The sequence below is a fragment of the Lonchura striata genome, chromosome 4 (genome assembly GCF_046129695.1).
Source record: "Lonchura striata isolate bLonStr1 chromosome 4, bLonStr1.mat, whole genome shotgun sequence".
Taxonomy (NCBI): Eukaryota; Metazoa; Chordata; class Aves; order Passeriformes; family Estrildidae; genus Lonchura; species Lonchura striata.
Window position 1 is genome coordinate 18659824 of NC_134606.1, and position 14068 is coordinate 18673891.

General features: G+C 40.8%; 1 protein-coding gene across 1 annotated transcript in view; it reads left to right on the top strand.

The window, feature by feature from the left end:
• The first annotated feature begins 2194 nt into the window (after positions 1–2194).
• The window catches only part of RBPJ (recombination signal binding protein for immunoglobulin kappa J region), a 57086-nt gene continuing 45212 nt past the window's right edge, over positions 2195–14068 (top strand). The window contains exon 1 of the mRNA XM_021554435.2: positions 2195–2254. Coding sequence (XP_021410110.1) covers positions 2235–2254 — 20 coding nt within the window. The 5' untranslated portion in view covers positions 2195–2234. The remainder of the gene's footprint in view (positions 2255–14068) is intronic.

The window sequence follows — 14068 nt, forward strand, 5'->3', positions numbered from 1 at the left end:
CAACCTCAGCTGAGCTTAAATCAAAAAGTCAAACTACTAATTTACATAGCAAACACAAAAATTTAAATGGTGCAAACCTGGTATTTAAATTTTTCTACCTCAGCTCTGGAAGTGCTTATATTTGTTACAGGCCAGAAGGTGAGGTCTAGTTCCCTGCGGTAGTGGATGCTTTTGTTTCCAATAAAATCAATAGAAGCTGTTCACAATCTATGTGAAATACAAACTTTTAGCAGCAAGAAAAAAATTCAATGCATAAACAATATTTAAAAATCCTTTAGGGTTATTATCTTTTCTTCCACCAGCTATTCACATGAAGTTCAAGCTATTGTTTTTGATTGGAATAGTATTCCTGGCCTTTTGAACTGTAGATAATTTATAATTTAAGAAAACAAAATCAATGGTTATTTGTTTTATAATGTACTGCTGTCAGTGATGGAAAGGACTACAATGGTTTCTATGATTATTAATTCTTCTAAATAATATACCTGCTCCAGTATCCAATTAATCTGATTATTAACCAAAGTGCCTTCATTGTCAATTATTAAAAGAGACCAGACACTGCAGATTATTGTGTGCTATATTTTTAGATTTTCCAGTTTGATTCAAAACACACTAAAAGAGGGGCCCCACAAAATAACCATCTAGAGACAGTCCATGGCAAACATCCAGAAACTATTCTTAACGGAATGGAGTTAGCATGAGCTGAGATAATTCTTTAGCCTTGGGAGAAGAAAAAAAAAAAAAAAAAAAAAAAAAAAAAAAAAAAAAAAAAGAGAGAGAGATGTTTTTAGGAAAAGATTTCCAAACGGATTACGAGTTGCTCTTTGCAAACAATACAGATTTCCAGTATGCATTGTGTTTTTGCCGAGAACTGTGCGCACAAGGGAGCCAATCAAAGTCCTCTTGTATCTAATGAGTAGGGGGAAATCATGATGGGGAAAGTCCCTTAATGACAGGAGACAATAGCTGTTTGTACAGTGACACGTACAGAAAACTTTGTCACTAAGGAATCTCTTGAAACGTGTTTTTATTTATCTGAGACATTATTCATTCAATTAGCATAAGCAGTGAAGCGCATATGTGGGCAAGAAATCTGAAATCTTATTCGTGGGACTACTGAAATGTTATTTTTCCCCGTAATTTGGAAGACAGCAGACGTAGAGCTAACATAGTAAAAAAGATGTGGGCTTTGGAACCTCAACAATCTTTAATCAATGTAGCATTTGTCCCGGAGTTAGACTGACGTGTTATACTAAACACAGACGAAGTTGAAACAGACAGAAGTCTTAATGTAAAAGGATTATTTTTCAAACTTAGTCTCCTAATGGACAATCACACCCGCGCCCCGAAGGGTGCTGTTACATGAATCCAGAATAGGGATCGTCTTTTTCTGTGGTCTTTATCAGACGTGGAGCACAGCCCGTGCGGCAGATCGCTCGTGTCCCCGTGCCCGCACTCGGCCGCCTGTGGCCACGGGGCTCGCTCAGCTGGCTGGGACCCTGCCAGACCCCGCTGCTTCTGTTTGCTAAACAAACGCATCTTACGCACTTCAGCTGGGGATGAAAACAAAGTTATGAAACCGGGTTTCTCATGTAAAACTGACTTCTACAAAAAAAAAAAAAAATATGTTAACAATTCCACGCGAGGAACCCGAGAGGTCTTCCTAAGAGCTGAGGCTCCAAACCGCAGCCCCCCGCCCTTTATTCACCGTCAGACGAAGAGCTCCCCGCGCCCCGTGCCCAGCCCCGCCCCACGGGCCCCTCAGCACGTGCCGCGCCCGCGGGCAGCACGAGGCGCGCGGCCCCGCGCGCTCTCCCCGCAGGGGGCGCGGCTGCAGGCGGCGGCGGCCGCGGGCCGGTCCCCGCGCGCCAGCGGCGGCCCCGCCCCCCGCCCCGCCCCGAATGGCTCCTCCCCCTCCGCCCCTCCTCGCGCCGGCGGGGGCGGGACGCGCGAGCGGGCAGAGGGAATCCCTCGGTTTCCCCGGAGCGCGCTCCGCTCTCGCGAGACCTGCGCCGCTGTCCGCCTGCCGGCCGGCGGCGCACTCTCGCGAGAGCGGCGCGGTTCCCACGCCCGGGCTGTTGTGTCTGAGGGAGCAGCCCGGGCGCTGAGTGGGCGGCGCGCACCGCCCCCCCCCCGCCCCGCGCGTGTCTCGCGGGCCCGCGCACGCGCGCTCTGGGCCGTGGGGAGGGGGGCGCTCTCGCGAGAGTAGGAGTTTTGGCGAGAGTTTGTGGAAGATGGCGCCTGTTGTGACAGGGTGAGTGCGGGGCGTTCGCGGCGCCCGCCGGAGCCGCCGCCGCCCGCGGCTGCCGGGGCGAGACCGCGCCGCGCCCTCCCGCTCGCTCCTCGGCCGCCGCTCGAGCAACGGGGCACTGCCCTCCGGACGGCCCGCGGGCGGGCCCTGCGGCGCAAACCTCGTGGGGCTGGGGTCCCGCCGGGTGGGCGCACGGAGGAGGCGCCCCGGGCGCCGGCCCGGCAGCGGCCGCGCTCTCCGGCCGCCCCGCGGCGCGGCAGTCCCGGCGCGGCTGGGCGCTCACTTTGCTCTCGTTCTCTCCGGCACGGACGCGCCGGTCGGGACTCCGTGCAGGGTCAGTGCTCATCCCGGCTGCTTCGGAGCGGGTCCCGCTCTGAGGGGTCCCAGGGGAGCGGCGGAGCCCAGCTGGGAGCAGACCTGGGGCTGGCACGGGCTCTTCTCCCTTCTCGCTCGCCCTGGCTCGTCCCGCCGTAGGCGTGGGTCCTCCAGGCTCCCCCGGCTACGGACGGGGAGCGCTCGGACAAAGGCGTTTGCTGCTGCGGCTGGAAGTTGAGCGCGGTGCCCAGCGCCCCTCGCACGGCAGGGCCGGCCGGGGCCCGGCCCGGCGCTGTCACTGCCGGCGGAGCGCTCCGGGCGCGCCGGGCGCGGGCGGCTCTCCGCCCCTGCTAGCGGGACACCCGTGCCGTCGGGCTGGGCGACCGAGGTTCCCTTTCTCTCCTCTCTGCACACCATTCCCAGGGCTTTGTTGAGTTTTAGCTGCCTTCCTTCAAATGCTGGGCTGCAAGGAAGGGTAGCAGCCTCCCTACGCCACTAAGCCACGCTGGATCATAATGAATGGTAGTCTCCATCCCTTTCAACCGCACTGGGTAATACTTAATCATGGCTAGCCAGCTGCAGCATGTGTCACTGTAATAAGTGACACTCTCTTAGCCACCTACAGCTGATGAATAATAACAGATCCACTGCTGGTATACAGTGTGCAATCACACCTGCAGTGTCACATTGCACGTTGCCATCCTTGCCACATCTTGATTGCTGCTGCTGCTGCTTTTTTTAAGTGCTGTATCCTTAATATTGCACTACGCTGAGCAAGTGTGACCTCCCTCTATGTGTTGAGGGAAGAGACAGGAGAAGAGCAGGCTGTATCTGTACTCCACCTGTTCCAAATGAAATTTTGTCTCGTTAAAGTATTTCTAGGACTTTCTAAAACGCCGAACTTATTTTAAGATTTCGCAGTGTCTGTGACCTTCTGTCTTCCCTGTGGGATTACATTGTCTACAGCATTGGCTCTGTGGTTAGAGAGCAACAGCCTGCTTGGGGGTGGGGTGGAGTTGGTGGTTGATGCTTTTGTTCTTGTGGAGAAGGTAGCATTATGGTATTTTGTTGTTTTGATTAGCTGCAGTAGTGTTTCCAATTCCTCACTCTTGTTTGTCAAAAAATAAGTTGAAGCTTTTACTTGATTTCTTTCCTGAAGAAGGTGTCTTGTGGCTGATACAAAATTTCCCAATTAAATGTTCTTTAGGGAAGCTAATCTTGTTTGTAAATGATTCCTGGATTGTACTAGTTTAGAGGCTAGACTTGAAAGAAGGGAACAAATGCTTTTAAAGTTTGCTATAACTATTAGCCTGTGCTCCACTTAGTAATTAAGTTTTTCTATGTTTCTATTAGTTTACTCATCTGAATATTTGGACTCCATTTCCTTTTGTTTATTGATCATTACAGGATTGTCAGAAGTGATGTCATGTTTGTGACATTAGTTTTATCCTTTTCAGATGTGTGTTAAAATGTTGACAAAACAACTGTGGATTATTTTAAAAACAGTGATCAAATAATCAGAACAGTAGAAAAAAATGCCATTTTAATGAGAGTTAAATAATTGTTTGTAGTTTGGGATTTTATGCTACCTTTATTGTTTAAGCCCCTAAGTCAAATAATTATCTGGAAAAATAATTTTGTTTTCTTATTGTTAAATATTTCCAGTGTAGGTAAAATGAAATATGCTACCTTTTGTTGATGTTGTAGTTATATTATATGAAGGAGCCTGTTTTTTAATTGTTTTTATTAAATTACCTGTTTTTGGAATGTGGTTCTGATGCTGAGTTGTCTGTGTGTATTAGAATTAAAAATTGATGATTCTGCAGTAGGTGGTTGTTTTTTTTTTTCAAAATAGTATAGGAAGTTTTCGTTCTGGGCTGTTCTGTAAAAACTTACTTGGACGGGGGGAAAAAAGTGTTTTAAAAAGCAATAACTAAAGAATGTAATATGCAAATCCTGTACTGTGTTTGACTAGGCATCACATGGGCACTCAAACTTATAGCTCTTTTGCAGTCAGTGTTACTTGAATGAAAAAAGTTGTTTTGTTTTTCTTTCTTGTGAAAACTATGTGCCTAAGCTTAAGTTATGGTACATAGGTTTATGCGGTGTTGGAATGCAATAGCAGGAATTTCCTGCAGCACTTTTGGGGGGCAGTCAGAGTGTGTTTGTGCTTTGTTGTTGGCAGCATGTGGCACGCTCGTGCTGCTGCCTCACAGGAGCCTTCTGATGAAACTTGTGCATATGTACAGTGTGACAAGCCAAACTGCACAGTGTCAGAACCAGATACAGTGAGAAAGTAAACAGAAACATCAGACAAGTAACTTAAAAGGAATTACTATTCACAACTACTGTTTAAAAGAAGTGGATAATTTATGGCTGGGATTATAGGATAGTATTTTTTGGGTTTTGTGAAGTATTTTTGGTTTTGGTTGTGTACAATTTAGGGAAATAGCATTTTAAGATGACAAAATTAATGAACATGCTTCTTTATTATATTGTGAGCGCAAGCCACTTGTTTTTAAATAATTGCTATACTGCAAAAACACCTGTAGGCATCCATTAGCTTGAATATTGCTCTGCTAGGTCTAATAAAGCCATAGGTCAAAGAAAATCTCTAGTGCTATGAAACTAATTTTATAATTTTACAGTGACATAAAGTATGGAATGGTATCTTCTTAGTAGCCTGGGACAACCTGATCTTAGAAATACTGGAAGTGAACTCAGAAATAACAGATGGAAATTATAAATAGTAGACATTGTTTTAAGTACTCAATTACCAGTTAAAATCTCTGTAACAGCAGTATACAATATAGCATTTGGATTATTTTTCAAACAGGTTGAGAAGCCTTGGAAAAGCCAAAAATAGTTTGAGTAGGCTTATTGCTGGTATGATGCTGGTTTTCCATAGGCACTGTACAGTAGAAAATTGTTTTAGTCACATTTCTAAGTAACAAGCTGTTCAAGTTCCATGTCTGAATTAGTCATCCTGGAGTTCAGCGGTTATGAGGGGTTTCCTGAACCAGAATGCTTAATGATTTAAGGGTAAGGGAAGACCTAGGAGGTGTGTGATGGCACAGGAGAATATTTGGTATGAGTGCCGTGACTTTTTGTATAGTAGTATAGATGTGACAGCCATCTGGTGATTTTGTTTCTTTGTTTTTAATGAGAAATATGAAAAAAAACCCAATTGTAGGAGGTTTTTGAAAGAGAATGCTGCTTCTTGGAGATCTCCCAACCACAAGGGCAAGAGAAAAGAAGTTCAGAGGTGAAAATACAACAATTCACCAGAACTTTAACCTCATCTACAGCCTGATTAATAATTTTAGAATAAGGGCCTTGACCAGTGAGGGTATTGAAATAGAGAGTGAAGTGGATGCTGCTCAAGAAGTGAGATGAGGAAGGGCTTTTGTGACCTGGCTGTAGCCTAAAAATGCTATCAAGAGAGAAATGTCCTTAAGGATCAGACTCCTGTGGTCATGTGATAAAACTTCAGATAGTGGAGGGGTATCTTAGTAATGTGATGGGCATTGCTAGAATCTCTAGAGCAAGTTATTTCTAGGACCTATAAAGAACCTAGGTTTGAAAGCTAATGCTTAGTTAAGTTCAGGACTTGCAGTAGTGGAAAGGAAACTGAAGCAATGGTGGAATGAATAAGACCAGTGTGTTGTCTGTGCTGAGGCTGAGCTGATAGTGAGGCATCAGTGTAGGGAAAGAGAGACTCAAGCTGGGGTGTTGACTTGGACAAACACAAGAGATAGGGAGTAGAAAGAATATTTCTGATTGATGGCAGGTCGTTCATGGTTGAATTTGAATCATGGCCCTGGATAGAATGCAGACAAATGGAAAGGGATGCAAGACCAAAGCCTATGAAGTGATTCATAAAATAATACAGGTGAATGAGGAGGCTCCTCGAGAAGGAAAGATTGAAAGAACAGAGTGATAAGGGGTGAATCATGAGAAACAACAATGCCAAGGGAATGAAGGAGAGTTATTTCTGGAAAAGAAGCATTGCTGGTAGACTTGGGTGGTTGACAGGTCAAGGAAGATAACAATTATGTATTGATTCTGAGCCTCATCATAGGGTTAGGCTGCAAGAGGTGTCAGAATGGTTTCAGTGACGTTTATGGAGTGGAAACAGGATGATGTAGGCTATAGGACTAGCATTCATGGATGGGTTCTTCAGGCTACGGTTTTTACTGTCACTGAGGATTTTAACAATGCTTATTAAGATTTGAGTAGTATAACTACACCTATTGTATTGTGATGAGTGTTAAAGATTGGGAAAAACTCGTTCACAGTCAAATGAGTAGATGGTTTTGTGTGACTAACATTTTAAATCGTTATCAAGCAGCAAGAGCTGTCAAGTCAGACTATTGGGAAATCCTTGTGAGCACTATATTCTTGAAAGAGTCTTCTGAAATGCTGGCAAATACTCGTTTTAACCTTTTAACCTTCTACTTTCAGTAGAAGCAATTTTATGGAGTTAAGGTCTTAATTTTGATTTTATTTGCTTTTGCTGTTCACTATATTAAGTAGCTCTTTGTTGTTTGACTTATTCTGCTTGATACAGAGCACAAAGAAAGTTTGAAAATAATCTTTCTATAGCTTCATTTCTCCAGAAATAATCTGTAGACTATTGTATTTGGTATAGTATGTGTGTGCTTGTTACAGCCATTTAAAAGGCAGTATCATTTGCTGATATCTCTTTGCAAAAATAGTTCTCTTTTAAGTATTGTTCCGTACTATGAATTGCATAATGATAATGGGTTTGTGTTCTTTCCTCTGACTTGCTAATTTCTATTTTGCAGTCATAATTTATTTTAGGACTATATTTTATTATTTAGAACTCCAATTTCTGTGTTTAAAAAAACTGAAAATAAGAGCAAGTAGCCTGTAGGTGTGTATAAAATCTTTCTAAAAGACTTGTGGTGCCTTCACAGGTAAAGATTTTGAGGAAAGGTTTTATAGTTTTAAAGGTTTTATATATTCATTGCTGGTGAAGATTGCAGTTAAGGTGCAATGCATACCTGTTCTGTGCTATGTTTGGTTTTAGATAAACTTGAAAAGATAGGTTGGCATTTGAATTTTTAAAGTACAGATTTAATACAAATAAGTATTCTCTTATGCAGTTTGTTAGAATCTCTCTTGGGATGAATTATGTAGCTTATGCACAGTATTAGTTTGACATTTGGGGACGAAATCATGCTGGCAGAATTCTGAAGTTTCAGGACATCAATTTTCTGTGTTCGTAATACTTGCAACCCTAAATTCTCTGGATGTTAATTGCAAGCACATTATTAACTGAACTATATGGCACTAATGTGCTGAAATACTGCCTCCCAAGAGCATTTCACAGGGAAGGTGTATTTTAGGTGTTTTTTTTTTTTAAATTTGTTATTTCAATGTTTCTAAAAATTGAGCAATTATGAGTATTGGCTTTGATGGAATTACTTATTTTCTTCTTTTGTGTTTAGGTGAAAAGAAGAAAAAGGTAAATGTCACTAGCTGTATTGAAATCCTAATTCTGTAGGTAAATGTCACTAGCTGTATTGAAATCCTAATTCTGTTGACAAAAGTGGACATACCTTTTAATTCTATAGTATTTCAAGGCAGTTTTATAATTATAAATTAGAGTCTCAATCTCAGTGAACTTCTATTATTTTTATGTAGAAATGCTTATAGCATTATAATGTTATACACTTCATCCTTACTTTGAACATAATCACATTAATTAACAAGATTATACGAAGTAAGGAAATAATATAGAATTATGGTTATTTTTGTAATGTAAAAACTCAGAGAAGGAAACAGCTAATACACTTCATTGAAGAGGAAATTATTAATAGAAGCAGCTTCCATATCCCTATATTCTTACTGAGCCTTGGAAAAATAAGGGCTAAACGTAGAGTTTCTCATTTCCTGGTGTGCTACTTATGTGGTGTTCTTTACTTGTATTTTGTGGTTGCTACCTTTTACAAAAAAAATTAAGCAACTTTTTTGCTTAATTTTGCAACTTTTTTGCAAACTCCTTCTTTGTCACTATTTCTATGTCACTTCACAGCCGTTTTTCAGAGCCTATTTATACTGTTAAAAATAATTTAATTTTCTAAAAAATACTTCATGCTCTTGAACTGCACTTTAGTTATCCAGATGGTGACATATGGCTGTGTATCTTCTTGCTCTTGTGCTTGTAAATGTATAAACTACATATTTGTGGTGGTAAATCTTTTACCAAGAAAGAAAAGAATGTAAGGGTTTCAGTATGTACAGTGTGAGAAGTCTCTTGATTAAGCTTGCAGATTTGGATTCTTACAATAGACAGACTATTATCATATATATAATACTATATATGTATTAAAAATACATATAAAATATAAAATGGAGATTAAGATAAAAACTAATCTTTTTAGTTTTTTTTAAGCTTGACTGATCTGTAAGATTTTATTATAAGGTATAATTGTTATAATGTTTTACTGTTTGATTAATAAAATATTTTAGTGAATGGCATGCTGCTGGGACATTATTTGTTCTCTCTAAAATAGCCTGAACACTTCAGCCAACAACACATGTCTTGAGGAACCTTGTGAAGCTCTTTTTTGAGCATGTCATTTTATGTAGATGAGTCTTGAAACATTCGTGTTGAATTGAAGAACATATTTCCATAGTTAAGAGAAGCCCTTCAGAGTGATCTTGGCTAGTTAGAGGGCTGGGCAATCACCAGATGTGAAATTTAACAAGGACAAGTACCAGTGATGGGGCAGTTGTGGATGTGCATAGGCTGGGGCAGGGGGGCTCAAAAGGGACCTGGGGGTCCTGGTTGACAGAAAGTCGAACATCAGTCAGCAGTGCCCTGGCAGTGCCCTGGCAGCCAGGAGGGCTGAGGTTGTCCTGGGGTCCATCAGGCACAGCATCTCCAGCCGGGCAGGGCAGGGGATTGTCCTGCTCTGCTCTGCACTGTGCAGCCTCACTCAAGTGCTGGGGGCACTTCTGGGTACCACAGTGTAAGAGAGATGTAGAGCTCCTAGAGAGCATCCAGAGGAGCACCATGTAGATGCTGAAGGATCTAGAGGGGAAGTTATACGAGGAATGACTGAGATCAGCTGTCTTATTCAGCCTGGAGGAGACCTCATCATAGCCTAGAGCTTTCTCACGGAAGGAAGCAGAGAGGCAGACATGATCTCTTCTCTGGTGACCAGTGACAGCATGCAAGGGAACAGGCTGAATTTATGTCAGGAGAGGTTTAGGTTGGATATTAGGAAAACACTCCCCAGGGACATGGTCACAGCACTGAGCCTGACAGAGTTCAAGAAGCATCTGGACAATGCTTTCAAGGCACATGGTGTGTATCTGGGGGTGTCCTGCACAGGGCCAGGAATTTGGCTTGATGATCCTGATGGATCCCTTCCAATTTAGGATGTTTTGTGAGTCTGTGATTCTAAAGTTGTTTACATGCTTCACTTGGAAAACATGAAGACCTTAGCGTGGTTGTGGTTATGGTATAACTTTTCTTCATTTGTTTCTTATTCAGGAGCAAGTGTTTATCTCCATTTTGTTGTACTGAATGACTAGCTTGTATGCAGTGGTATTTCATCAGTGCATTGAAAATCCAGAACACTTTGTCAAATGAGCAGCAAGCTGTATTGGCAACTAATCATTTTTAATTGTTCTGTGTGAGAATCATACCTGGTTCTTAATTTAATTTTTCTACTTCTCATAGGTTAGATTAAAATGCATATACTAGAATGGATCCTAGTTGGTGTTTCAGTTACTAATCTAATTTCTTATAGTTGTTTGAGTAGAGGAATAAATACCTAAATTTTTTCCTTTGAATACAGACAAATATCGACATTCTTCTGAATGTGCCAGAAAAAAAGTCTTTCTGCTTTTATTCTTGGTAACATTGCTTGGTCTGTGGGATGTTTCACTGCACTTTGTTTTTTTTCAAAGCCATACTTGTGGCATATTTTTAGTGTGTGGTGTTTTGGGAGATTACCAGGAAAAGTTGGTATTGAAATGAAACTTGATCAGGCTGCTGTGAAATTCAGAATTTTCCAAGCCTAAAGAGAGAATTGAATTGTGCAAAATACTGGTCCCTAATTTTTGCCGAACTGTAGAAACTGCATGGAATAAAATATACTCTTCAGAAAATATCCTGCTTCCTTTTCCTGGCAGCTCTTATTTTTACACTGTAATGTAATTTTGTCTGGGAGCAGTGGCAAAGGATCTTGCAGGCAGTGCTTGTAAGTTGCAAATTGTGGATTAGGAACTACCAGTGTAGAAAATAAGGTTAGAGTTGTTTGTTTAGCAGAAGAATTTGTGAAACTAAGCTTTTATCAGTTATGGATTACAGAGGAGGTTGTCTTGGTAAGGGGTGTTACTGCTTTTGGTGGTGACCTTACATAAAGGGAACTTTAACATTAAGGTCTAGAGTTTTGAAGGTGCTTGTGCACACTCTTGGGTTTATGCCATTGTGGAAGAGTTCTAAGGCCAGGCAGAATAAATAATAATTAGCCGTACTCAGTTATTGTTGTTGTCCAGCCGTCTGCGTAAAAGCTCCTCATGTCCTGAACATGAAAAAACAAGCACAAAACCCCAGTGCCTGCCAAGGTCAAACAGAGTCTGTGGAGAGGTGGAAATAGAATTACTGTCTCCAGCCTCTGTTCTTGTACTTGGTGTAGTTATGGGCTGTTTGCTGGGTTTTGACAGGTGACATCATGTTGTCTCTCCCACATGCGGCCATGAAAGCTGGTCAGGAGAAATCAGACTTCCTTAGGTTTTTCATCTGCATAAGAGAAAGGTATGGTAAATAAGACTTAAGTGACTGTATTCGTCATTAATGTGTTTTGGTTATAGTGGGCAATATTAGAGTGGGCACTAGAGAGATGCTGCTCTTACTGAGGCAGATGCCATGGTTAGGGCATCACCAGTATATAAACGTGCCATGTAATAAAATGAAGTGGTGCTACAGTGTGCTGTTGCCATATCTTTATACTGTGGGGGAAATTATTCTGTATAGGTACTTATTTTCAAAATGAAAATATTTCATTACTTTCCAAATCTGCCACCCAGCTCTGGTTTCAGTGGTGAGTGTCAGAATTCAGAAAAGAAAAGGCTTTGGTGAGAGACTGCAGTTATTCTGCATGTGTGTGCTTCTTTTCATGCTTTATTTTGTTGTAGATATACAGTAACAACTAGTAAAATCCTCAAAAATGTAATATCTTCCAGAATTTATGGGGATATATCAGAACTATTTTGGATATGTCTTTTTGTCCAAGTATTTTTTTGGCCAAATTCTTTTCTTCTGCTGTTCAGTTCTTCTTTGTCAGCATTGAGTCGTGGGGTGTTGTTGGTTTGGTGTAGTTTGGGTTGGTTTTTTTGTTTGGTTTGGTTGTTGGTTTGGGTTTTGTTTGTGTTTTTGTTTGTGAGGGTTTTTGTTTGTTTTTTTAATTTTCCTTTTGCATTCCATTTTTTTATTTACTGTTGTGTGGTTGATGCTGCTTTTGATTTATTTTGTATGTGTGCATTACATATTTCTCACAATAAGTCATGGAGTGCAGTTAATCAAAATAACTATTTGGGGTAAGGATTCCTCTTTGAAAGAGGCTTGTAAGTACTCTTGATGTATTGTGACAAACTGTTGTAGTCAGCACAGATGATACTGAGATGGAATTCTGATCACAGTATAAAAGCTCAAGGGATCTTTGTATAAATACTAAATTTACAAGAGTACCTTCCTCTGTTAATTGTTTTGCTGTTGACGATGGAGGTAACGAGTCTCTTAGTTTGTCTGTTAGAGTGATAGAAGAATGTGTTAAGTAGAGAGGAAAAAAACCAGGCAGTTCTCTAGAGCTAAAGCAAATTTCTTGCTCTAAGAGTCATCTAAAGCAGGAAAGGTATGAAAATTTATCCTGATAATCTGTTCTAATTAATAATACAGCTATTGGCCAGACTCATGTTCAGTTTTGATAATACAGTAAATAAAATAAGTGTTCCCGATACTTACGTTGAGATAGCAGCACTCTCAAAATACCAAGAACTGTGTTAAAACAAACGTGAGAACTATGCCAAAACAAACGTCAGAACTTTCCTGCTTTTTTTTCTTTTTTTATTTGCAATGGGCAAAATACCTGTATTTCACAACAGTTAGCAGGCAAAACAAAGGAGTCATTATGAAACAAGGTTTAAAAAAGGTTTTACTGAGTTTTACTCCCAGTCAGCTTGTTGAAGTGATAAATTGTACTTCAGATGATAGCAAAGGAAAAGTAGACCAGGCCTTTACAGTCAATTGTGATTGTTAAAGACTCCTAGAAAATACAGGGCAGCTCTTGTGTACAGGTTCCCTTGTGCTACAAGGGTAGCAGTCCATCTTTTTGACTTGCTGCATCTGCATGTAGCTTTTGAGACTGCAGTAAACAGAAGGTGACCTCAGAAGATATGCTTAAGGTACCTCTCCAGACAGAGTATAAAGCCAGTCCTTATGTGAACATTCCTTGAATGTAGCCTGAATTTCCATATGGAAATAAAATAGAGAAGAAGAAAAGCTCTGGGCATATCCCTTGCTTTTCTAATGTTTCTGGGTTCCATGTTTTTTCTGAAAAAAAAAAAAAAATCTTAACTTTTTTTTGATTGTTAAATACTTAGTAAATAATCAGAAAAACTGAACTGACTTTCCTGTCTAATGTCTCACCATATTGCTGGATGGCACTTAAGAGTTAGCAGTAGACTGGTTAGACTTGTCAGTTTGCATAGTCACAAAAGTAGTATTGCATCAGGTTAAATTTAAGTTTATCTTTTTCAGTTTGACTAGTTCTTTAAAAAAGACTGAACCATAAGCAACAGACATGTTTGCCAGAAGGTATTAGGAAGTGATGAATATTATATCTGTAGAGCTAAGAGACTTCTTCACTTACTGAAAATTTTCCTCTGTCCTTAGGATTCAAATTGTGGATATTGCTGGTAACACTTCTGATATTTTCTTTGTTGTGTTCAGTACTGTCCTGCTTAATGGCCCTGATCGCAGAAGAGTTTTTTCAGTAGTGATATTAGATTTTTAAGAACAAAAATACTATTCTACCATTGCACAAATTGCATTCCTAGCTAATATTCTGCTTCCTCTTGTTACATATATAAAGCATACTGAAATAACAGAGGGTATTGTGTTAGCTTAGTCATTTTCAGTTGTGTCCTCTCCTGAGTATTGTGAGCAGCCCTCAATTAGCTTTGCTTCTGGATTTCATTTTTTTCCTCCCTCTCTTTAATTATTTTAATGGAGTAACACACCAGAATACTTTCCCTGGTTTTGTTGGGTTTTTTTGTTTGGTGTGGGTTTTTTTTTTGTTGTTGTTGTTTTGTTTGTTCGTTTGTTTTTTGTTTGGTGGCTTTTATTATGTTTGTTTGTTTTGTGAAGTTTCTGTGTAAGCCCTGTTCTCTTTGTTCCTGGGCAATCCAAATCCTTAGGTTTGTCCAGAGGAGTACTTTCAGACTGCTTCCCAACAGTGTTGT